The sequence below is a fragment of the Pseudophryne corroboree genome, chromosome 6, assembly GCF_028390025.1.
Source record: "Pseudophryne corroboree isolate aPseCor3 chromosome 6, aPseCor3.hap2, whole genome shotgun sequence".
In the NCBI taxonomy this organism is placed as follows: Eukaryota; Metazoa; Chordata; class Amphibia; order Anura; family Myobatrachidae; genus Pseudophryne; species Pseudophryne corroboree.
Window position 1 is genome coordinate 425,433,919 of NC_086449.1, and position 23,659 is coordinate 425,457,577.

Genomic DNA, 23,659 nt, shown 5'->3' on the forward strand with positions numbered 1-23,659 from the left:
AGCGCACAGTGCGCACCCGGCGTGATGTCTTCACATCACGTGCGGGCGGGTTCCAACTTCGCATTTGTGACTAGGCAGGGATAGGCAGAGCTCATCGGCGGGGGCTGGGAATATTGGCTGTCAATGGGGAGCACAGCGCCGCACCAGAGATCGGTAATAGAGAACCGCCCTGTGGTAGGGGGTCCTTTCAGACAGGGGGGCCTGGGGTACTTACCCCCAGAGGCCCCCCCTTTAATCCGGCTCTGACCTCTAGGAGTCAGAGAGTTGCAATGAAGACATCAACTAGAGCTGATACTGTGCAGCCCAGTCACCAGACTTATGCAATTGTGGATTAAGGGTAACATTAAAATCTCCACCCAAAATATTGGACCAAGCAGCCCAATCCTGTAACTGAACATACAGTATACTGTACATCAGAAAAAAATGCATTATTAGGATCAGTCGGAGCACACATTTTAGAAATTGTATACAAGGTCCCTTCTAAATTTAATTTAACAATAAGCTACTTTCTGAATCACATAGCTTATCTAATATAGGATAATGGAGGGATTTATTAATAAGAAGAACCACTTCTCTTTGCTTGGAATGGAATGAAGCAGAAACATAGTCATTAAACCTGAGTGTATTAGGGTCCCCCTCCTTCCAGTGTGTCTCCTGCAATACAGCTTTATCTGGCTTAAGCCTTTTCAGATGCTGTAACACTTTCCGCCTTTTGAGCGGCGTGTTTAAACCGTCCACATTCTATGTGAGAAACTTAACGTGTTCTTTTTGAGTAACGGGTGTGACCTGAGAGTGTCCATCATCAACCATCACCTTTTTGTGGAAAAAGTTGTATTAACCAGTTAAAGGGAAAAAATAATAGCTCCCCATATCTCAGCAAGTAAGGGAACCATAACGGTGACAGGCGCGCGGCCTCTCAACTCCAGTAACAACCCAATTAGTGACAACAAGAAACATAAATGCAAAGCAGTTCTATCATTTTTCTTAATTTTAAGAACCCAATCCGCAGGCCTATATGACCAATTATAATCAAAATATGAAAACCTGAGTTGGAGAAAAAGGGAGGGAAAAGCAGAATTGAAAAAGGGGAGAAGGAGAAAGACACAGAACCATAGTTTTGTACCTGTACAAAAAGTCATGTTAAGAAGCATGAAGTCAGTTCCAAGAAAAAGCATAATAATGAAATACATCATTGCAGTAATCAATAAGATGTGCAAATGTAATCTGTATACTTTCTACTTGCGAACTAGCAAATAGATCAGTCTACATCTGGAGATGGATCCATGGTCAGTGCAGGAAGAAAATCAAGGAATGACTTCGCTGATGACACCAAATAAAAAAAAATACTGCTTGCAATTATTTTGCACATGTAATTAAGCTGGATAAAGAAGGGCAAAACGACTTGCAGCCTCAAGGAGTGACTTTCACATTGGAGAACACTCCCTGCGTTTCATCGCTACTTGATATGAGACATTTTTAAAGGAGCTGTTTGTCCCCTTGAAAAGCCAGTCCTTGCGACTTTCGATTAGGGATGAGCAGGTTCGGATCTCAGAGATCTGAACTCCCCTGGACTTCAGGATCCGAGCCCAGATCCGAGTCCAGCTCAGTACTTCCCACCAGACTCGGATCCCAGAACTAGGCAAAACGTCATCATCCCGCTGTCAGATTCTCATGGGTTTTGGATTCCATATAAGGAGCCGCGTGTCACCGCCATTTTCACTACGGAGAACTTAGAGAGTGAAGGAGACAGACCTCTGTCTCTCTGTGGGTGGTGGCGTCGGGTGGGGTCAGTGTGTGCTCTGTAGGGGTGTTGCTGTCTTGTGTGATGTTAGGGGTGCTGTACAGGGGTGCTGTTCTGGGGATGTCCTGTGCCGTTTGGGGTGCTGTACAGGGGTGTTGTTGTCCTGTGCTGTACAGGGGTGGTGTCCTGTGCTGTTTGCGGTGCTGTCCTGTGCTGTTAGGGGTGCTGTACAGGGGTTCTGATGTCCTTTACTTTTAGTGGTGCTGTCCTGTGTGCTGTAAAAATAAAGGGGCACTGTCCTGTGTGCTGTAAATGTGCTGTAAAAATAAAGGGGTGCTATAAAAATGAAGGAATGATGTGGCCCTGTCCTGTATGCTGTAAAAATATAGGGGTGCGGTAAAAATAAAGGAACGCTGTGGCCCTCTTGGGTGCTGTAAAAATAAAGGAACGCTTTGACCCTGTTAAGTGCTGTAAAAATAAAGGAACACCGTGGCCCTGTCGGGTACTGTAAAAATAAAGGAACGCTGTGGGCCTGTCCTGTATGCTGTAAAAATATATGGGTGTTGTAAAAATAAAGGACCGCTGTGGTCCTGTCCTGTATGCTGTAAAAAAAATAAAGGGGTTGTGTAAAAATAAAGGAATGCTGTGGTCCTTTCGGGTGCTGTAAAAATAAAGGAATGCTGTGGCCCGGTCCTGTATGCTGTAAAAATATAGGGGTGCGGTAAAAATAAAGGAACGCTGTGGCCCTGTCCTGTATGCTGTAAAAAGATTGGGTGCTGTAAAAATAAAGGAACGCTGTGGCCCTGTCCTGGGTGCTGTAAAAATGTAGGGATTCTGTAAAAATAAAGGAACACTGTGGCCCTGTTGGGTGCTGTAAAAATAAAGGAATGCTGTGGCCCTGTCCTGTATGCTGTAAAAAAGGAGATTTATGGTAGACTTACCATAGTTAAATCTCTTTCTGCGAGGTACCCTGGATTCCACAGGGAATAACATCGGGGTGTAGAGTTGGATCTTGATCCGAGGCACCAACAGGCTAAAGCTTTGATTATTCCCAGGGATCCACTGCACTGCCTCCTCTATAACATCGCACTGGAGCTCAATTTCGTTAACCAGTCCAATGCAGTCGGAGGTAAAAGAGATGGCAGATGTTAGTCACATAGAACCACTTTCTCACAACAGGAGAAGGGACCAGCAGCTAATGCCATACAAACCCAAAGAAGCTAAGTGTGTCAGGGTGGGCTCCCTGTGGAATCCAGTGTACCTCGCAGAAAGAGATTTAACTATGGTAAGTCTACCATAAATCTCCTTTTCTGCAGCGGGGTACACTGGGATTCCACAGGGAATACATCGGGGATGTCCTAAAGCAGTTCCTCATGGGAGGGGACGCACTGTAGCGGGCACAAGAACCCAGCATCAAAAGGAAGCATCCTTGGAGGCGGAAGTATCAAAGGCATAGAACTTAATGAACGTGTTCACTGAGGACCACGTAGCCGCCTTGCACAATCGTTCAGCAGACGCGGCTCAGCGGGCCGCCCAAGAAGGTCCAACAGACCAAGTAGAATGGACTTTGATAGCAGCAGGAGCTGGAAGTCCAGCCTGTGCATAGGCTTGTACAATCACCATTCTAATCCATCTGGCCAAGGTTTGCTTATTCGCAGGCCAGCCACGTTTGTGAAAACCAAAAAGTACAAACAGGGTATCTGACCTCCTGATAGAGGCAGTCCTCTCCACGTAGATACGGAGAGCCCGTACCACATCCAAAGACCGTTCTTTGGAAGACAAACCAGAAGAGATAAAAGCCGGAACCACAATCTCTTGGTTAAGATGGAAAGAAGATAGATACCACTTTAGGTAGATAACTGAGGCGAGTTCTAAGAACTGCCCAGTCACGGTGAAAAATCAAAAAGGGGTGGACGACAGGTCAAAGCGCCTAAGTCTGACACCCTCCTAGCAGAGGCAATAGCCAGCAGAAACACAACCTTAAGTGTAAGGCATTTAAGGTCCACAGACTGAAAAGGTTAAAATGGAGACTCTTGTAGGGCATTTAAGACAACAGACAGATCCCATGGAGCCGCAGGAGGGACATAGGGAGGCTGAATCCGTAAAACACCCTGAGTGAAAGTATGAACATCATGAAGAGACGCAATTTTTCTCTGAAACCACACCAACAAGGCAGATATATGAACCTTGAGGGAGGCCAGACGGTCTGGGTGTTGAGGAAGTAGAAGAGGATGATCTATCGATAGACCCTGCAGGTCTGAGAACCAATGCCGTCTGGACCACGCTGGAGCGACTAGAAGTAGCATTCCTCTTTCTTGCTTGACCTTCCGTAGTATCCTGGGCAGGAGTGATACTGGAGGGAACACATATGGCAGCCGAAAGTTCCATGGAATTGCCAGTGCATCCACGAACACTGCTTGAGGATCCCTTGTCCTTGATCTGAAGACCAGAACCTTGTGATTGTGTCGAGACGCCATCAGGTCTACATCTGGTAGGCCCCACTTGTCCACTAGGAGTTGAAAGACTTCCGGATGAAGACTCCACTATCCTGCGTGAACATCCTGACGACTGAGGAAATCTGCTTCCCAGTTGAGGACTCCAGGAATGAACACTGCCAATTTTGCCGGCAGATGGCGTTCTGCCCAGTGGAGGATTTTTGATACTTCCCGCATTGCCATGTGGATTTGAGTGCTGCCTTGATGATTTATGTACGCCACCATTGTGGCGTTGTCTGATTGTACTTGAACAGGCCTGTTCTGTACCAGAGGCAGGGCCAATGTAAATGCATTGAACAGTGCCCGCAATTCCAGAATGTTTAACGGGAGGAGAGATTCCTCCCTGGTCCACCGACCCTGGAGAGAGTTGCTCCAACACAACGCCCCAACCTTGCAGACTGGCGTCCGTTGTCAGGAGGACCCAGTTGGAGATCCAGAAGAGAAGGCCCTGCTCAACTGTTGGTCCTGTAGCTACCAGCTCAGTGACAGATGGACCTCCGGAGTCAAGGAGATCATTTGAGACCTGATCCGATGAGGCAGGCCATCCCACTTGGAAAGGATTAACCCCTGCAGAGGGCGGGAATGAAATTGAGGGTACTCTACCATGTCGAACGCCAACACGATGAGACCTAGTACTTGCATTGCCGAGTGGACAATATGTGGCTGTAATGGCACAGGAGGTCCCACAGGGGGCATAAGATGCGTCACAAGTGTACTCGGCATACTTGAGAACGCTGCCCAAGGTGGATCCTGATTGGCGACATGTGCTGCAGGTTGACTGGGAGGAGTATGGCACCCAGTGCCTGAACCATCAGCTAAAACTTCCCCCTCAGGTAAATCCTTGGTGCCAGCACTGCATGATGCAGAAGCGTCCGTGGATTTCCTGCCCTGTGTGGCAGACATTATAGGGAATGTAGCCTTAGAGCGTAACAGTACAATATAGCCAGACAAACACAATACCTGCAAATAACCCACTGTGTTATGTGACAGTAAATACAGGGCACAAACAGAGGATTTAAGCGGTATGAGGTGACTGAAATACACAGTAAAAATACCAAACCGTATATCATGTGTAGCACTAATATATATATATATATATATATATATATATATATGAGACCCTGATGCACCTAGCTAGGGTACAGAATATAGTGATAGCAAGTAGTGTGATACATGAAAATTAAATCCACACAGCAGCTACAGGCACACTCAGTCACAGGTACAATGCAGATGTTATAACAGATAAACAATAAAACTACACTGGACTAGTAAAACTACATATAGATAATATGTATGAATATAGATATAACAATGCACAGTAGATACTGGATGTATATCACAGAATACTTGTACTAAATATTCAGATAGCAGTACACTTGTTCTTAACTAACACTGTCTAACATGACATGTAGAATACTTAAATGCCTGTAAATGCACAGTGCTGATGAGAGAGGTGGCTTTACAGAGGAGACCGTGCCCTGCAGTCCCGGAAATCAGCTCAGCTATTTGTGAATATGGCTCCAAATCTCTGTCAGGGAGTGTGAAATGCCACTCCAGGGTGGGAACACCAGCAGTAGATGGCGCCCGGAGCTGGGGGAGGGGCTACAGGTCAGCGCCTTATCCCCTATGCTGGTCCTCACCACCGGGTACTGTGGAGTCTGTGTAATACGGATTTTAGTAAATACGACCTGTGCTCCCTGCCCTGGTGGATATAGTGGGGTCAGCGGTGGTGTGCCTGATGACCGGTGCGCCCTTTGCTACAAGTACCCGGGAACCCGGCCGCAAGAGTATGCAGGGCTTCTGGGGAGGTGATGGAACCGCAGCACAGAATGTCAGAATTACATAAACAGTGCTGCGACCCTTGAAGTCTTCTTAAAAAGCGATTTTCAGGGCTGCCTAGCGCAGCCCCACCTGTTAGTGACCTGCTCTGAAGGCACCAACTTACAAACTGAGCTTCAGGGTTATAGAGGAGGCGGTGCAGTGCATCATGGGAACAGTCAAAGCTTTAGCCTGTTGGTGCCTCGGATCAAGATCCAACTCTACACCCCAATTTATTCTCTGTGGAATCCCAGTGTACCCCGCTGCAGAAATACAGGATGCTGTAAAAATAAAGGAACGCTGTGGCTCTGTCCTGTATGCTGTAAAAATATAGGGCTGCTGTAAAAAGAAAGGAACACTGTGGCCCCGTCGGGTGCTGTAAAAATAAAGGAAAGCTTTGGCCCTGTTCAGTATGCTGTAAAAATACAGGGGTGCTGTAAAAATAAAGGGCACTGTACTGTTTACTGTAAAAATAAAGGGGCACTGTTCTGTGTGCTGTAATAATAAAGGGGTGCTGTCCTGTGAAATGGAGAACAAAAATTTTGGGGGGGAAATTGTGAAAGATCAGGAACCACTTCCTAGTACTAGTGCTGAAGCTGCTGCCACCAGTTATGACATTGACGATGCAATTCCATCAACATCGTCTGCTAAGGACGATGCCTAATGTCATAGAGGGCATGAAAAATCCAAGAAGCAAAAATTAATAACAAAAAAAAAAAAATCTCATGAGAAACGTAAAATTGGCAATATGCCATTCACGACACAAAGTGGCAAGGAAAGGCTAAGGCCTTGATCAGGGGTGGATTTACCGCTAGGCAACCCAGGCATTCGCTTAGGGCCCCATGAGTCTGAGGGGGCCCGGCCACGGCCATGAATTACTATCGGTAGCGGCGCTGCAGAGGAGTTTTTTTTATAACATACAGTATATCGAGGCTGAGCTGGCCTGGCCCCAGCAGGCTGTCAGCGCACGCTGATTGGACAGCTGCCGCTGGGACCAGCACCAGCTCATGCCTACTCACAGTCTGTCTCCGCTCAGCCCGCTGTCCGTCACGGTGTAGCCCCCTCCTCCTCTCCTGCACAGTGGCACACGTGACTGACCAGCAGGGAGCTGGAGCGGGACTCAGGAGAGACTGGAGCCCAGAGGAGAGGACTGTCCGCTGAAAGGGATCAACGGAGGAGAGGAGAGTTGTCAGTGAGTAACTATCGCAGCTGCCTTTACAGTGTGTGTAGCGGCGGCAGGAAGGGAGGGGTTAAGGGGGCGATCGAGCTTGTTGATAAGGGTGGTGGTTGGGGTGCCTGCCAGTGTGTGTGTGTGGGGTATAATCGGGACTTGTTGAAGGGGCCAGGGGTGAGACTGCCAGTGTGCCTGCTGGTGCCAGTACTGCTGGAGCCTGGAGGTGAGGTTGTGAGCTGGTGATGCAGTTTCAAGCATCAGATGCCCACAAGCAGGGTGTGGGGGCAGTGTATGGCAACAACAGAGGCAGCGGTGAGCAGCAGGGGGGGCACAGTGGGGACATGTATATCTTGCACTGAGAACAGTATGTATCTGGCAACATAGGCGTGCGCAGGACATTTTATTAGGGGGTGCACGATTAGAAGGGCATGTCTAACATCACTTAATGGGCGTGTCTAGCACCACCTATCAGGCGTGTCTATCACCACATATTGGCACTCAATGCAAACTAAATAATATAGAGGATTGATGCACAGATAGAGAGATAGAGAGATAGAGAGATAGAGAGATAGATAGATAGATAGATAGATAGATAGATAGACAGATTGTGCATGGGCCGGCACTCATCCCAACTGCTTTCACTTACCCCGGTGCCCTCTGATAAAAATTCTGTAGATTCCCAATAGATAGATAGATAGATAGATATAAAAATCTGTTTAATATATGTTAAATTTGTATATTTTATTACCATACATTATATCCTAATCTCTCGAAATATATATTGATATTGAATTTGAACTTGTCCTCCTCCAAGAGGAACGCTGTATTCTGTGGCGTTGGCACATGATGAGGAGAGAGAGAGCATGGGTGGGAGCATGAGCGGGCATGCACGCGGCATGACATCATCACGACACATCCCACAGGTTAGAGGAACTGGGAGTAGTATTACGTCAGTAATAGCGGAGGGGGTGGCAGTCGCAATGGGCGGGTGGAAATGAGCACACTTGCCGATCGCCGATACTGCAGCAGGTGTGTGTGAGGGGGTGACAGACATTAGGGGGTGCCTGTGCGCACCAGGCACACCCCCTGCGCTCGCCTATGTCTGGCAATGTGGGGCAATGTGTGTCTGGCACTGGGGGGGGCCCCAGTGGCAGATGCACATTGCCCCACAGTGCCAGATACACATTGTCCCACAATGCCAGATACACATTGCTCCACAGTGCCAGATATACATATGCCCCCACTGTGCCAGCAGCGTGTGGGGGCAATGTGGGACAACAACAGAGGCAGCGGTGAGAAGCAGGGGGGTACTGTGGGGCAATGTGTATCTGGCACTGTGGGGCAATGTGTATCTGGCACTGTGGGGGCATATGTATATCTGGCACCATGGGGCAATGTGTATCTGGCACTGTGGGACAATGTGTATCTGGCACTGTGGGGCAACAACAGAGGCAGCGGTGAGCAGCAGGGGGGCACTGTGGGGCAATGTCTATATGGCACTGTGGTAGGGTTGCCACCTCATCCCTTTAATTCTTGACACATATTAATTACACAGGTTCTGTAGGAGCCATGTAGAGACCAGTTCCATCAAATCCTTTTATTTGACCAACTCAGGTAGGCCTATCAGGCATAGGTTATTATGGCTGTTGCACTTCTCAGGATCCTCCGATTTGTTTTGTATGACTAAGAGAGAGGCTTCCTGAGTATCAATTAAATATTTGGCCACAGCGAGGCCATCTTCCAAGTTGGAGATGCGCTATTCAGCTTAATCAAAGCGAGCACTGTGTTCTTTAAGTTAGACTACAGCGAAGTCAATGGCTTTCTTCAGGCCCACAAATTTTTTGTCTAACAGAGATAGGAGGTCAGAAACTTCCTCTGCCATGGCTACAGATGCAGCACTGAATTTAGTGAGGTCTGGGACATCCTACAAAATGTCATCACCAGCACAAGAAGAAGTGGTTCTAGCAGACACAGAAGTCGAGGCCCTGGTCTCTCTCTATATGGCAGCCGCTCCACCTCTGTCACCTCTTTGGGATTTGGCCACAAATGTATCCGTTGGCAGACTTTAGTAATAAAGGGCAGTGTGATATAGTCAAATACAACAGGTATTGTGTAGTCCTGACCAGCAGGTGGAGTGCTAAACGATTAACACGCTATATCCACAATGGAGAAGGGAAGTTATGAGCAGAGAGGCACAGTTATTCCCAGCACGTCTTTCAGATCCTAGAGGAAGTCCCCTAGCAACTGAGAGCAGGATCAGGGGGTGCAGTGTAAAGAGAGGAACAGTATGGTGCTGTGAATGGGAGGCAGGTGAAGTGCCCGAATGAATCCCGAGTTGGCAGCCATAGGCAGTGGCATGGTTACAAACGCCTTGATTCTGGTGTAAAATGGGTGGTGGGGAGCCGAGGAAAGTTCCCACTTACCCACTGATATTTCCCGTCCCCGTGGGTGTCATAGCAGGTCATGGCTTCCAGTGCTAACGGCTGTGAACAGTGCCGTAGACAGAGGGGAGCAGAGAGCTCTGTAAAATGCAGCCAGTTGCGAGGTTCACCCACTGGAAGTCCATAGTTCTGTTTTTGATTGTAATTTTCCCAGGACATTGTTGATAAAGCTTGCACTGTAGTCCTGATAGCCATATTGCTATAAGTGGTATGGGTAGTTCTGGGTGCACATCTTAATTTGTGGAAGTAAGTGAAACTTGTTTGTTCAGAGCTCATATGGCCAGGTGTTTAGAGATACAAACATTGCTCTGTAGTCACAGCTCTTCAAAGGCTTAAGGTCTAGTCAATCATATCTAATGAAATATTATCTTAAGCAATGGCTCACAGTACATAGCTTATTACACTATGACAACATTTTCCTTGGTTGGGCAGTTTTCATATACTGTACTCTTTAATATATAAATGTGATTTAAAATTTTTTTCAAGCTTCCTCAAACCTCTTTTCTCTAACGTCCTAGTGGATGCTGGGGACTCCGTAAGGACCATGGGGAATAGACGGGCTCCGCAGGAGACAGGGCACTTTAAGAAAGAATTTGGATTCTAGTGTGTTCTGGCTCCTCCCTCTATGTCCCTCCTCCAGACCTCAGTTTGAATCTGTGCCCGGACGAGCTGGGTGCTACTTAGTGAGCTCTCCTGAGCTTGCTATAAGAAAGTATTTTGTTAGGTTTTTTATTTTCAGGGAGATCTGCTGGCAACAGACTCCCTGCATCATGGGACTGAGGGGAAAGAAGCAGCCCTACTCTCTGAAGATAGGTCCTGCTTCTTAGGCTACTGGACACCATTAGCTCCAGAGGGACCGTACACAGGATCTCACCCTTGGTCGTCCGATCCCGGAGCCGCGCCACCGTCCCCCTCGCAGAGCCGGAAGACAGAAGCCGGGTGAAAGAAGCAAGAAGACTTCGAAATCGGCGGCAGAAGACTCCAGTCTTCAAACTGAGGTAGCGCACAGCACTGCAGCTGTGCGCCATTGCTCCCACACTACACCCACATACTCCGGTCACTGTAGGGTGCAGGGGGAGGGCGCCCTGGGCAGCAATTAGGACCTCTTGGCAAAAGTGGGCATATATACAGTTGGGCACTGTATATATGCATGAGCCCCCGCCAAAAATTGTACATGAATGCAGGACAGAAGCCCGCCGTCGAGGGGGCGGGGCCTCTTCCTCAGCACTCACCAGCGCCATGTTTTTTTCTCCACAGCACCGCTGAGAGGAAGCTCCCCAGCCTCTCCCCTGCAGTTACACGGTAGAAGAGGGTAAAAAGAGAGGGGGGGCACATAATTAGGCGCAAAAATCAATATAAACAGCAGCTACTGGGTTAACATTAAGTTACTGTGTTATTCCTGGGTTAATAGCGCTGGGGTGTGTGCTGGCATACTCTCTCTCTGTCTCTCCAAAGGGCCTTATCAGGGAATTGTCTTCAGATGAGCATTCCCAGAGTGTGTAGTGTGTCGGTACGTGTGTGTCGACATGTCTGAGGTAAAAGGCTCCCCTAAGGAGGAGATGGAGCAAATATGTGTGTGAGAGGGTGTCTCCGTCGACAACGCCGACACCTGTTTGGATATGTGTAATTAAGTGCTAAGGTGAATTTATTGCACAAAAGATTAGAGATCAGACAGGGAATCTACCCATGTCTGTCCCTATGTCGCAGAGACCTTCAGAGTCTCTTAATGCTCACTATCCAAAATAATAGACACTGATATCGACACGGAGTCTGACTCCAGTGTCGACTACGATAATGCAAAGTTACAGCCAAAATGGCAGAAAAGTATTCAATATATGATTATTGTAATAAAAGATGATTTGCATATCACTGATGACTCATCTGTCCCTGACACAAGGGTACACATGTTTAAGGGGAAGAAAGCTGAGGTAAATTTCCCTCCTCTCATGAGGAAAAAGAGCGGGAATCTCCAGACAAGAGACTGCAGTTTCCCACAAAGAATTTTCAGGGAGTATCCTTTCCCTACTAGGGCCAGGATACGATGGGAATCTTCCCCTAGGGTGTCACGTTTGCCCAAAAGGTAGCCCTGACGTAACAGCTATTCTCAGGGATCCTGCAGATAGCGTGCACATTCTGGTACACTACTCAGACCGGCGATTGTGTCGGCATGGGTTTATAGCGCTGTGGCAGCGTGGACAGGTACCTTATCAGCAGAGATGGAGACCCTAGTATGTATATATATATATATGTATATATATATAGAGATATATATATTAAAGATGCTGTCTTAAGAGATTTATATTTATAAAACATGCCCAAAAAGACATGAGTCTACTGGGTCCTAGAGACAAAGCTATGTCGATTTCTGCTTGACGTGTCCTGTAGAATATGCAATGGACAGATGATGCCGACTTAAGAGGCATATGGAAGGCTGAGGATTGTGTGGAGAAGGGTTCTCGGACCTGGTCTCCACAGCTATAGCTGGTAATTCTGATATTTTGCCTTATATCCCTGCATACGACATTATCAAATGCAGCCTTTCGAACAAAGAAACAAAAAAGTCTGAGGTGCGTCCTTTCTTGCCAGAGGCGGGGGCAGAGGAAAGAAGCTGCACAACACAGCTAGTTCCCAGGAACAGAAGTACTCCCCGGCCTCTACAAAATCCACCGCATGTCGCTGGGGCTCCACAGGCGGAGCTAGGCCCGGTGGGGGCACGCCTTCGTAAGTTCAGCCACAAGTGGGTTCACTCCCTGTTAGATCCCTGGGCAATAGATATTGTGTCTCAGGGATATAAGCTGGACTTTGAGGAGATGCCCCCTCACCAACGGCCCTGCCGGCTTCCCCCCACGAGAGGGAAACAGTGTTAACTGCAATTCACAAATTGTATCTTCAACAGGTGGTGGTCAAGGTTCCCCTCCTTCAACAAGGAGGGGGTTATTATTCGACCATGTTGTAGTCCCGAAACCAGACGGTTCGGTCGGACCCATATTGAATTTAAAATCTCTGAACATATACCTGAAAAGGTTCAAGTTCAAGATGGAATCGCTAAGAGCGGTCATTGCAAGCCTGAAAGGGGGAGATTAGATGAGATTTATGGTGACTCTGGACATAAAGGATGCATACCTTCATGTCCCCATTTATCCACCTCATCAGGCGTACCTCAGAATTGCGGTACGGGATTGTCATTACCAATTTCAGACGTTGCCGTTTGGTCTCTCCACGGCCCCGAGAATATTCACCAAGGTAATGGCGGAAATGATGGTGCTCCTGCGGAAGCAAGGTGTCACTATTATCACGTACTTGGACGATCTCCTCATAAAAGCGAGATCAAGAGAGCAGTTGCTGAACAGCGTATCACTTTCTCTGGAAGTGTAACGGAAATACGGCTGGATTCTATATATTCCAAAGTCGTAGTTGGTTCCTACAGCTCATCTGCCTCTCCTAGGCATGATCCTAGACACAGACCAGAAAAGGGTTTATCTCCCGATAGAGAGAGCTCAGGAGCTCGTGAACTGGTCAGGAATCTATTAAAACCAAAACAGGTGTCAGTGCATCACTGCACTCGAGTCCTGGGAAGGATGGTGGCATCATACGAGGCCATTCCCTTCGGCAGGTTCCATGCGAGGACCTTCCAATGGGACTTACTGGACAAGTGGTCCGGATCACATCTTCAGATGCATCGGTTAATCACCCTATCCCCCAGGGCCAGGGTGTCTCTCCTGTGGTGGCTGCAGAGTGCTCACCTTCTCGAAGGTCGCAGATTCGGCATTCAGGACTGGGTGCTGGTGATTACGGATGCAAGCCTCCGAGGGTGGGGGGCAGTCACACAGGGAAGAAATTTCCAAGGGCTGTGGTCAAGTCAGGAGACTTGCCTTCACATCAACATCCTGGAACTAAGGGCCATATACAACGCCCTACGTCAAGCGGAGTCCCTGCTTCGCGACCAACCGGTTCTGATTCAGTCAGACAACATCACCGCAGTGGCTCATGTAAACCGCCAAGGCGGCACAAGGAGCAGGGTGGCGATGGTAGAAGCCACCAGAGTTCTTCGCTGGGCGGAGAATCACGTAAGCGCACTGTCAGCGGTGTTCATTCCGGGAGTGGACAACTGGGAAGCAGACTTCCTCAGCAGGCACGACCTCCACCCGGGAGAGTGGGGACTTCATCAAAAAGTCTTCACGCAGATTGCAAGTCGGTGGGAACTGCCACAGGTGGACATGATGGCATCCCGCCTCAACAAAAAGCTGCAGAGATATTGCGCCAGGTCAAGAGACCCTCAGGTGATAACTGTGGACGCACTGGTGACACCGTGGGTGTTCCCGTCGGTCTATGTATTTCCTCCTCTTCCTCTCATACCCAAGGTGCTGAGAATTATAAGGAAACGAGGAGTGAGAACAATACTCATTGTTCCGGTTTGGCCAAGAAGGACTTGGTATCCAGATCTGCAAGAAATGCTCACAGAGGACCTGTGGCCTCTGCCTCTAGGACAGGACTTGTGCAACAGGGGCCCTGTCTGTTCCAAGACTTACCGCGGCTGCGTTTGACGGCATGGCGGTTGAACGCCGGATCCTAGCAGAAAAAGGCATTCCGGATGAGGTCATTCCTACGCTGATAAGAGGCTAGGAAGGATGTGACGGCTCAACATTATCACCGTATATGGCGAAAATATGTGGCTTGGTGTGAGGCCAGGAATGCCCCTACGGAGGAATTCCAGCTGGGCCTTTTCCTTCACTTCCTACAGTCGGGAGTGACTTTGGGCCTTAAATTGGGTTCCATTAAGGTTCAGATTTCGGCCTTATCCATTTTCTTTAAAAAAAGAACTGGCTTCTCTGCCTGAAGTTCAGACGTTTGTAAAGGGAGTGCTGCATGTTCAGCCCCCTTTTGTGCCTCCAGTGGCACCTTGGGATCTTAACGTGGTGTTGAGTTTCCTGAAATCACACTGGTTTGAACCACTCAAAACGATGGAAGTAAAATATCTCACGTGGAAGGTGGTCATGCTATTAGCCTTGGCTTCGGCTAGGTGTGTGTCAGAATTGGCGGCTTTGTCACATAAAAGCCCTTATCTGGTTTTCCATGCGGATAGAGCAGGATTGCGGACCGCCCACAATTTCTGCCGAAAGTGGTTTCATCCTTTCATATAAACCAACCTATTGTGGTGCCTGTGGCTACTACTGACTTGGAGGATTCCGAGTCACTGGATGTAGTCAGGGCTTTGAAGGTTTATGTAGCCAGAACGGCTAAGGTCAGGAAAACAGAATCTTTGTTTATCCTGTATGCTTCCAACAAGCTTGGGGCGCCTGCTTCAAAGCAAACCATTGCTCGCTGGATCTGTAACACGATTCAGCAGGCTCATTCTGCGGCTGGGTTGCCACTGCCTAAATCAGTTAAGGCCCATTCCACAAGGAAGGTGGGCTCTTCTTGGGCGGCTGCCCGAGGGGTCTCGGCATTACAGCTTTGCCGAGCAGCTACTTGGTCAGGTTCAAACACCTTTGCAAAGTTCTACAAGTTTGATACCCTGGCTGAGGAGGACCTTGTGTTTGCTCATTCGGTGCTGCAGAGTCATCCGCACTCTCCCGCCCGTTTGGGAGCTTTGGTATAATCCCCATGGTCCTTACGGAGTCCCCAGCATCCACTAGGACGTTAGAGAAAATAAGATTTTACTTACCGGTAAATCTATTTCTCGTAGTCTGTAGTGGATGCTGGGCGCCCGTCCCAAGTGCGGACTTCTTCTGCAATACTTGTATATAGTTATTGCTTAAATAAGGGTTATGTTATGGTTGCATCAGGGTTGATCTGATGCTCCGTTGTTGTTCATACTGTTAACTGGGTATGTTTATCACAAGTTATACGGTGTGATTGGTGTGACTGGTATGAGTCTTGCCCTGGATTCCAAAATCCTTTCCTTGTACTGTCAGCTCTTCCGGGCACAGTTTCTCTAACTGAGGTCTGGAGGAGGGACATAGAGGGAGGAGCCAGAGCACACCAGAATCCAAATTCTTTCTTAAAGTGCCCTGTCTCCTGCGGAGCCCGTCTATTCCCCATGGTCCTTACGGAGTCCCCAGCATCCACTACGGACTACGAGAAATAGATTTACCGGTAAGTAAAATCTTATTTTTACCTTTTTAATGATATTTTTAATTTAATACCAACTTATTATTTTCTGAAGTAATTCTTGGGGCTGTAAAATAATGCCCCATGATATAGGAATGCATTTTGCTTCTAGTGAAAATGCAGTATAATGTTAATGATCTTGAATTACCAGGAGGGGCAACATGCACGCAGCTAATCTGACACAAAACTGTGTAGGATTTGGATTCAGTCTATCAATTGGGATTGGTCGTTCCAAAAGCAGAGACGCGGAGTCTTTGCCAGACCCTTTGCAAAGCCCAAAAGGCATCGCCAAGTATTCATAGTGACAAAAACCTGGTACTGAATGCAGTCTACCATTCTTCACCGTGTTCTGATAAGATTGTAGACATCTCCCAAATAAAATATCCTAAATATAGATGCTAATTTTAAATGGAAATGAATAAGAGCCCTAAAGGTAATGGTGTTTAGTCCTACATAATCAATTCAAGGCCTGAGGCTACCATCTTTCTTTTTGTAGAAAAAAAAATTCCATCTCCAACTGGTAAATATGATTCTCTGATAAATACCCATGCAAGATTTTTCTCTGATGCAGTCTGTCTTGACTATGGGATTCAGCAAATAGAGGGGACTACCATCCATATGGAGGCAATGTCCTCTGTATGAGATTTCTGTGTGAATCCCATTCACTGTGGAAAGGTGGTGTCTCCGCACTTCTTTCCTGATTCAGATGTGGTTGGAGGCGTGGCACATAACACAAAATACCAAGGTCCTGCATTGTTGGACGCACTATGGCAGCAGACTGTCAGTGATTGTCAATCTTCTACTATTTGGGGCTGGGAAGGAGATAGCAATGGCCCCTGTTTTTCAAAACCGAGGCATGCCTCCGGGGATTGCTGAGGCCATTATCTGTTAGAAGATAGAGATTTCCTGGCATCGTGGTAGAAACTGACAGCTGCCTTGCATAACCCCATATGTCACACATCCGGCCGATGCTGCGGTGGATACCAGTTACACTATAGAAGTGGGATGAGTGGGAGATTTAAACGTATACCAGGGTATCCAAATGGGATCATATTTAGCACCTTTACCCTGGAGAAGGTAAATTATGCGCTCCATGGAGGCAATTAACCAAATTTTGTTCTTCACAAGCTGGAGATGAAGTGGGGAAGGATTCTTAAAGAATTTAGCTATGGAGTATTTGGCAGCATTAAGAATATGTGAAATAGGATTAGTTGCAACCAGAGCTGCCATCAAGTGGGGACAGTAGAGAGCATTTTGTCCCTCTTGGAATAGGTCATGTTAGCAGGTATACACAATCTAATATAGACCACTCGCTTCCCCTGGGGCCCCCTGACTTAAGTGCCCCAGGAATCCAAGTCCTAATCCAGCCCTGACTTTAACCTACGGTATGTGCAAACACCCCACAAGTGGGGTTGTATAGCGGTTCCATCGCAAACGTGCACTCCCGGCGTGACTAGGCGATCCGTCCGCCTAGTCACACTGGGAGTGCACAGAGACGCTTCCCATTCTGAGCATCTCTGTCTGGGCGCGTGCCCGCCCGGACGGAGATGCCCTCCATTCAAGTGAATGGGACGCATCTCCATCACGGGCGCATGCGGCCGACCAGACGGAGACGCTCACAGCGTCCAGGCACGCCTAGTCACAAACGGAGCCACAACTAGCGTGGCTCCATCTGTACTTGCAACTCTGAATTGCATGTAGGAACATGTGTACATGTGTACTACACAAAACTAGCAAGATGTGTTTGCAAAATAGACTTGTATGCAACCCCAAAATGTGTAAAAGTAGTATAAGCTAAATATTCCATGGACTTTTTTTCAACTCATCCCTAATAATTATTCCTTGCTGGAATTGCACCAGAAACTGGTTTAACTGAACAATAAGTACACACAGGGCTATTTTGTAGCCGGAACTCACCGGAAAGCTATTCCTGCAGGCATTTTGAAAAATGACATCCTCGGGAACCTCCTATTGTCAGCAAAATTTGCCAACAGTTTTTTATCCTCTAATAATTATAGTCTACACCACAGTGCAACTGCCAGGTGGGTGGGGAGGATCACACCCTGGCCTGAAGCAAGCTCACATTGCTTTTAAGTGGGATGGCGTGAATAGAGCCACCAGTACTGATGGGGAGTTGGGGACGGCAATGGCACAGTGTTGCATTGTGCACTGCCCCTCACTTTTAACCCCAGGACTGTAGAAAATGATGGGCTTCTCCATTCAGAATCTATGTGTACCTGTGCCCCGCCCTGCTTCCTTTACTTCACACTGTACATCTGTCTGCCCAGTCACCAGTATATACTGTATGTCTCCATGTACCCTCTCACGCTGTGCCCCACCCCCAGTCTTCAGTGTGCGTGTCTCCATGTCCCCCCTACTCACCAGCAGTGTGTATGTCTCTATGTCCCCACTCAGGTCCCAGTGTGTATGTATCCATGCTCGGCCTCACCAGTCCCCAGTGTATATGTCTCCCAACCTTTCATCACCTTGCAAATGTCTCCATGTCACCATCCCTATCCCCCCACACCTTCCGAGTCACCATTATATAGGTCTCCATGTCCACCCAGGCCCAGTGTTTCTCTGTATCATCTCTGTAACAGGTGTGTAACTGGCCTTTCTTTTTCTTCTTCTTTGCCTGTGCCTCCTATAACTCCTCTTCATATAGCGGTACCTCACCTACTTCTAAAATTTATCCCCCCAGCACCCATTTTTTCCCTGTGTCCCCACAATCCAGTTTTTCCCTGTACCCCTACCACCCACTTTTCCCTGTGCCCTGCCCACCACCCCTTCCACTTCTCTGTTGTTCACCCCTTACCACTCTGCTCTTCTGTTGAAAGCAACAGACTCCTGCTGGCTAACGATTAATAGCAACAAGGAGAAAACGGAGTATGGCAGGTAAGCACCATCTTCTGATATAAATATTTTTTTCTGTCTAACACTGCTATCACTGAAAAAAAACCCTGATGGCAGTAACATTTGCCAGTTTTCACCAGTGAAGAGTACTTTTATCTGCCACACTGCTGGTTCTCTAAACCTCTTATCACAGCCTCCGCTGCCGATTTACTGGCTGGCATGTTCCTGCAGACCAGTTGTCTCAGGATTGATACTTCAGTATGATGTTGCTGCTGCAGGGGCACAGCCATCTTGTCTGAGGTCAGCTGACACTATTGTAGCCAGTCACTACTCCTCACATGACTCCAGTGTCCAATCCAGGTGCAGAGTGCCCTATATAGACCATTCCCAGGCACCTGGCAATACACTTGTTCTTGGTTGTTGCTCAAAAGTTTGACTACTGACTCATGCTTCAGACTGTACATTCTACTGTACATCATCCTGCCTATACTCTATAGCTCAGCAATGTGTCCCTTTATCAGTTACTCACTGCTGCCTGTTCTGTGCACATTACGTGCAAATGACTTCTCTGGCTCCTAACTTCCTGCATTTCTAATTATGCTCCATGCTTCCAGCTAGACCAGGTGCACATCGTTACAGATCCTAATGCACATCATTACCAGCCTGCAATACCTGTTACTCTGTTCCAAACAGTGTGTCCATGTCCAAGCACTACGCTAGTGCTTCCATGCTATTCTTGCTATGTATACCTCTCCAATAAATATCCTGGGTTTTTGCTAGTGAATGAGCAGCAACCCGATATATTGTGCAGTGTAAAAGCACCCAGCATTTCAATCCAGCTTGCGGTGCAGTGTAAACAGGTAAGCCGGGTCAATGTGACCTGACACCTGTTCACTGCATAGAGAAGAGGCAGCGCTTAAGTGTCATACCCAAACGCGTTGGCAGTGACATCACCAACCTGGCTTATTGCCGGGTCGAGCCGCCTGTTGCACCCAGGAAGGACCCGTGCACAAATCCTGAGTGCAACTCGGAAATGCAGTATAAAAGTGGTAGTAGTCTGATGCTCAGCCTTCCCTAAGCCTACAACATGCCTGCCTGTGGACTTACCTGTACTTGTGTGCACAGTCTCCACCAGTATATTCCTGCATGCACTTCATCACTGTCTGCTGATTATTGGGCAGTCTTTTTCAATGTATTGTATCATGTGGATTTGTCTTTTTCAATGCATTCTGGTTTTCTGTGTGAATGAATCTTCTCTCCTATAGGGGGACATTTACTAAGCAGTGATAAGAGCGGAGAAGTGAGCCAGTGGAGAAGTTGCCCATGGCAACCAATCAGCACTGAAGTAACATCTATAATTTGCATACTATAAAATGATACAGAGCTGCTGATTGGTTGATGGGGCAACTTCTCCACTGGCTCACTTCTCCGCTCTTATCACTGCTTAGTAAATGTTCCCCATAGTTCTCTATTTGTGTAGTTTTATATATTCTATCAGTGGTTCCAAAACTCGGCTCAAGGGTCACTAACAGTCCAGGTTTTAAAGATATCCATCACTCAGCACAGATGGTTAAATCATATTGACTGAGGTACTAATTAAGTCAGCTGTGGGCAAGCATGGATATACTTAAAACCTGGACCATTAGTGCTCCCTGAAGACTGAGTTTGGTAACCACTGTATTATATGATAGATTGACATGTTTTAACAACAGCCACCCCCACAGCCAAACTTTCACCATTTTATAAAGAAAGAAAAAAAGGGTTTATGAACTAATTAATGCCCTACCCACTGTAGCTCCTCCCACATTAAACACAGCTCCACCCACCTCTGCTTTTCTCTCCCCCCCCCCCCTCCCCCCCCCCCCCCCCTTCCCCTTACCTGGCAGCAGCAGCAGGAGCTCTTCTCCTCAGCCCAGTACACGCTGCTGTGTGCTGGGCTGCATTGTGGCCAGGGAGCTTATCTCTGCCTGTGCGGGTAGGGGTAGCGATCACATGACTCCCTCCTGGATGTGGGGCTTAATGCACCCAACCACCACCCCACCCCATCCAGCGTGAGCCCTTAAAATACTTTTTTTTTGTTAATGTTGCCTCCCACGATGAGGCTATTCCCCCTCCCACCCCTCTACCCTTCCCCGAAAAGCATCTGGGCCTGGCCAGGCTCTCTACTGCCCTGAATGTAGTAATCTCCTGGCAACCATTGGAATGACATTCTTCTCTAAGATATACAGGTAAAGAAGTATTTGGAATAAGGAGTAAATGATGATAAAAGTGGACAAACATTCAGAACAGTTTATTTCTGTATAACTTTTAACAGGACAAAGAGAATGCTGACACTTCCAATCATTATGTTTAGAGGGTTATGATGTATACAAACTATGGTCCAAGAAACAGGAGGGCACATATTACTCATAACAATGCAACTGCATTGAAAAGATGTTCAGTTATTTTTGCTTTTCGCTTGGGTGTTTATCCAGTGTTATTTTGTATGACATACAGGTTAAAAACGCAATCATTGCATTATTACTGGTATGGCGTTCCAGTACATATCAGCCACTTTCAGAAATGGTTGTATCTTTATTTTGTTTCCAAAAAACGGTAATGTCTGATCTACAAGGTAAGCGGCCATGTTACTGCTGGTGGTGGGATACATTATCAGAAGATATATAGAGAGTCCTGAAATAGGAAGGAACACTACAAATGGAACACAAAGAACTTCATCCACAGGCTACAAGCCACTCTAATGCCACAGACACCACAATACAGTTACTGCTGGGTTTATTGGCCTTTTAAAACTAAAACACTGTTACTGCAATATACAGAATGCCGGGCATTTGTTGAGAAGCTATTCACAGTTCTTAATAAGGGAAACTTTCACGATCACACATTGTTATCAACATTTTTCCATTACTCTCCAATACGTATTTCAGCTGAATTCAAGATATACATTATCTTAAAAAGGTCAAGGACTTGATATCAGCGTGTACATTCATTGGGCCACAAATCACGCAGGAAATTGTATTGTATCAATGCAACAGATACCAGCATTTTTTTTTGTAGGAGTACATAAAAGACAAAAACATGATAATTTAATTTTATAAAATATGATACATAGATGAAATACAGTGCACTTAAATATCTAAGTGTCAACTTTTTGTTAAATACTGTTTATACTGCGCTTTTCAAATGCTCCAACAAGTCCTTGTGCTTTAATGATGTTTTCATGTTAAACAGAATACATTGCATAACAGAAATACTGCAGAGTACACTGATATTACAACAGATCACAAACTTTTACAGGCACATCAACATTATAACATTTACTGATGAGAAAAGACGTTACTTCTCATTAGTTCACAGTGCGAAAAGTGGATTATGGTCAGTCTTAAAGGAATATTGGTTATTTAAACCAATTACAGGAAAGTCTTGAATCTGGACGTAGTGTTTTGATTGGACACAATGAAAAGCAACACTTCACATGATGGCAGGAATGAAACACATTTCACTTCTTCATGGGTAGTGTGCCAGAGCCCTCCGCCGCCTGTTGTAGAAATGCCTGAGCCCATGTTGCCGTGAAAAATTCATCATGTAATTTTGTTTGCGAGTGCTGCAAAAAGGGATCAAGGAGATAAAATAATGAAACCATGCTGGAGAGGGCATGTCAAAGCTTCGCACAAACTTTTCACTACAACAACTGGTCTATGACATCACAGTAGTTCAGGTATACGTAAATGAAACGTCAGAGCATTAGTGGACATTCTGATTTGTTCACAAACATACAGTAACTGCAATACTTTCCTTTCCTTGAAAAGTGTACTAACGTCGCACATAGAGATGTGACTGACAGTGTTACTTGTAAATGCAAGATTCAGATTGGCCTAATTTGTACAAAATATAATAATAATTCAATGAATTATCTTATACATAAATATAGTCTAGTGGTATATTTACTAAGCATTGTTTTTTCAAAGATACCAATTCTTGGCAGTTATGAGTGCTGGCTTTAAAAAGCCAATAGTAGTAACACATGCATAATCAGGGTTATTTTACATGTACTGCTAATGCCCCTTTAAATCCAGCTCTCACAGCCGCCAAGAATCAGCGATTGTGAAAAAACAATGTTTAGTAAATATATCTCTAGTGTCTTCACAGCTATTAATAAATGCAAAAGTTGCATTTATCATATAAAATATAATTAAATACAAACACAAATAAAATTAAATAAAGCCATCGATTATTTACTTTAAAATCAAATGGGAATATTATTTCGATGAAAAGTCAAAATGGAAATATAATTTAATTAATGCAAATAGACAGCCACAACATCATATAATTATTAAGCAGCCACACTAATGAATTGAGTATTTTTAACGAGAGAGGTCAATCCGCAATAATAAGCAAATAGTGCTGCTGCTGCTGTCATCATCACCATTACTGGATCTTGTCGCATCAGCTCTCCAGCACCCACAAGACACATGTACAATTACATGACACAATTACATGTACACAGCCTTACTGGGTCCGCCAAGTGCTCCCATTCCACCACTCACAAGCATAAGGAGCCAGAAGTATAAAATGTGTCAGGATCGGAATACTGATATATGTGTATGCATTTTTGGTGTACATGTGCATTACAGAATTGGTTATTCTATGATATAAAATGGCAAATGTCCACCACTACATAGGCTCCTTTATTTCTGAGTTAGCTCAGAAACTACCTGAGAGACTTGTCCTGCAGTACATTTCGGAAAGCTAACTCTGGTAGTTATATACTGTATGTGACGTCTGCATTCTAAAACAGACACCTGTACCTTTTGATATCACTTTCCTTAAGCAAGAAGCTATTCTCTCATAAAGAAGGCTCCATCTCATCCTGTTTCACTGTGTACTATTTGAGGTTATAGGAATAATTAGAATACGCACAAGCTTTTTGTTTGCACTCTATTCTTATAAGTTAGCTTGATTGCTTTGCCTTGATAGCCCGCAAGCCGTGTGTGAAACCGATGTGACCTATGTGTAAAGCTTTTAT

At 46.3% G+C, this 23,659-nt stretch overlaps 1 protein-coding gene across 4 annotated transcripts in view; it reads right to left on the reverse strand.

The window, feature by feature from the left end:
- Positions 1 to 20,908: 20,908 nt before the first annotated feature.
- Positions 20,909 to 23,659, reverse strand: part of RELN (reelin) — an 856,893-nt gene continuing 854,142 nt past the window's right edge. For 2 of the 4 annotated variants that reach the window (XM_063927014.1, XM_063927013.1), the window contains exon 64: positions 20,909 to 22,237. In XM_063927014.1, the coding sequence (XP_063783084.1) occupies positions 22,141 to 22,237 (97 nt within the window). In that variant the 3' untranslated portion in view covers positions 20,909 to 22,140. The remainder of the gene's footprint in view (positions 22,238 to 23,659) is intronic. The other 2 variants (XM_063927012.1, XM_063927011.1) reach the window with 1 other exon arrangement.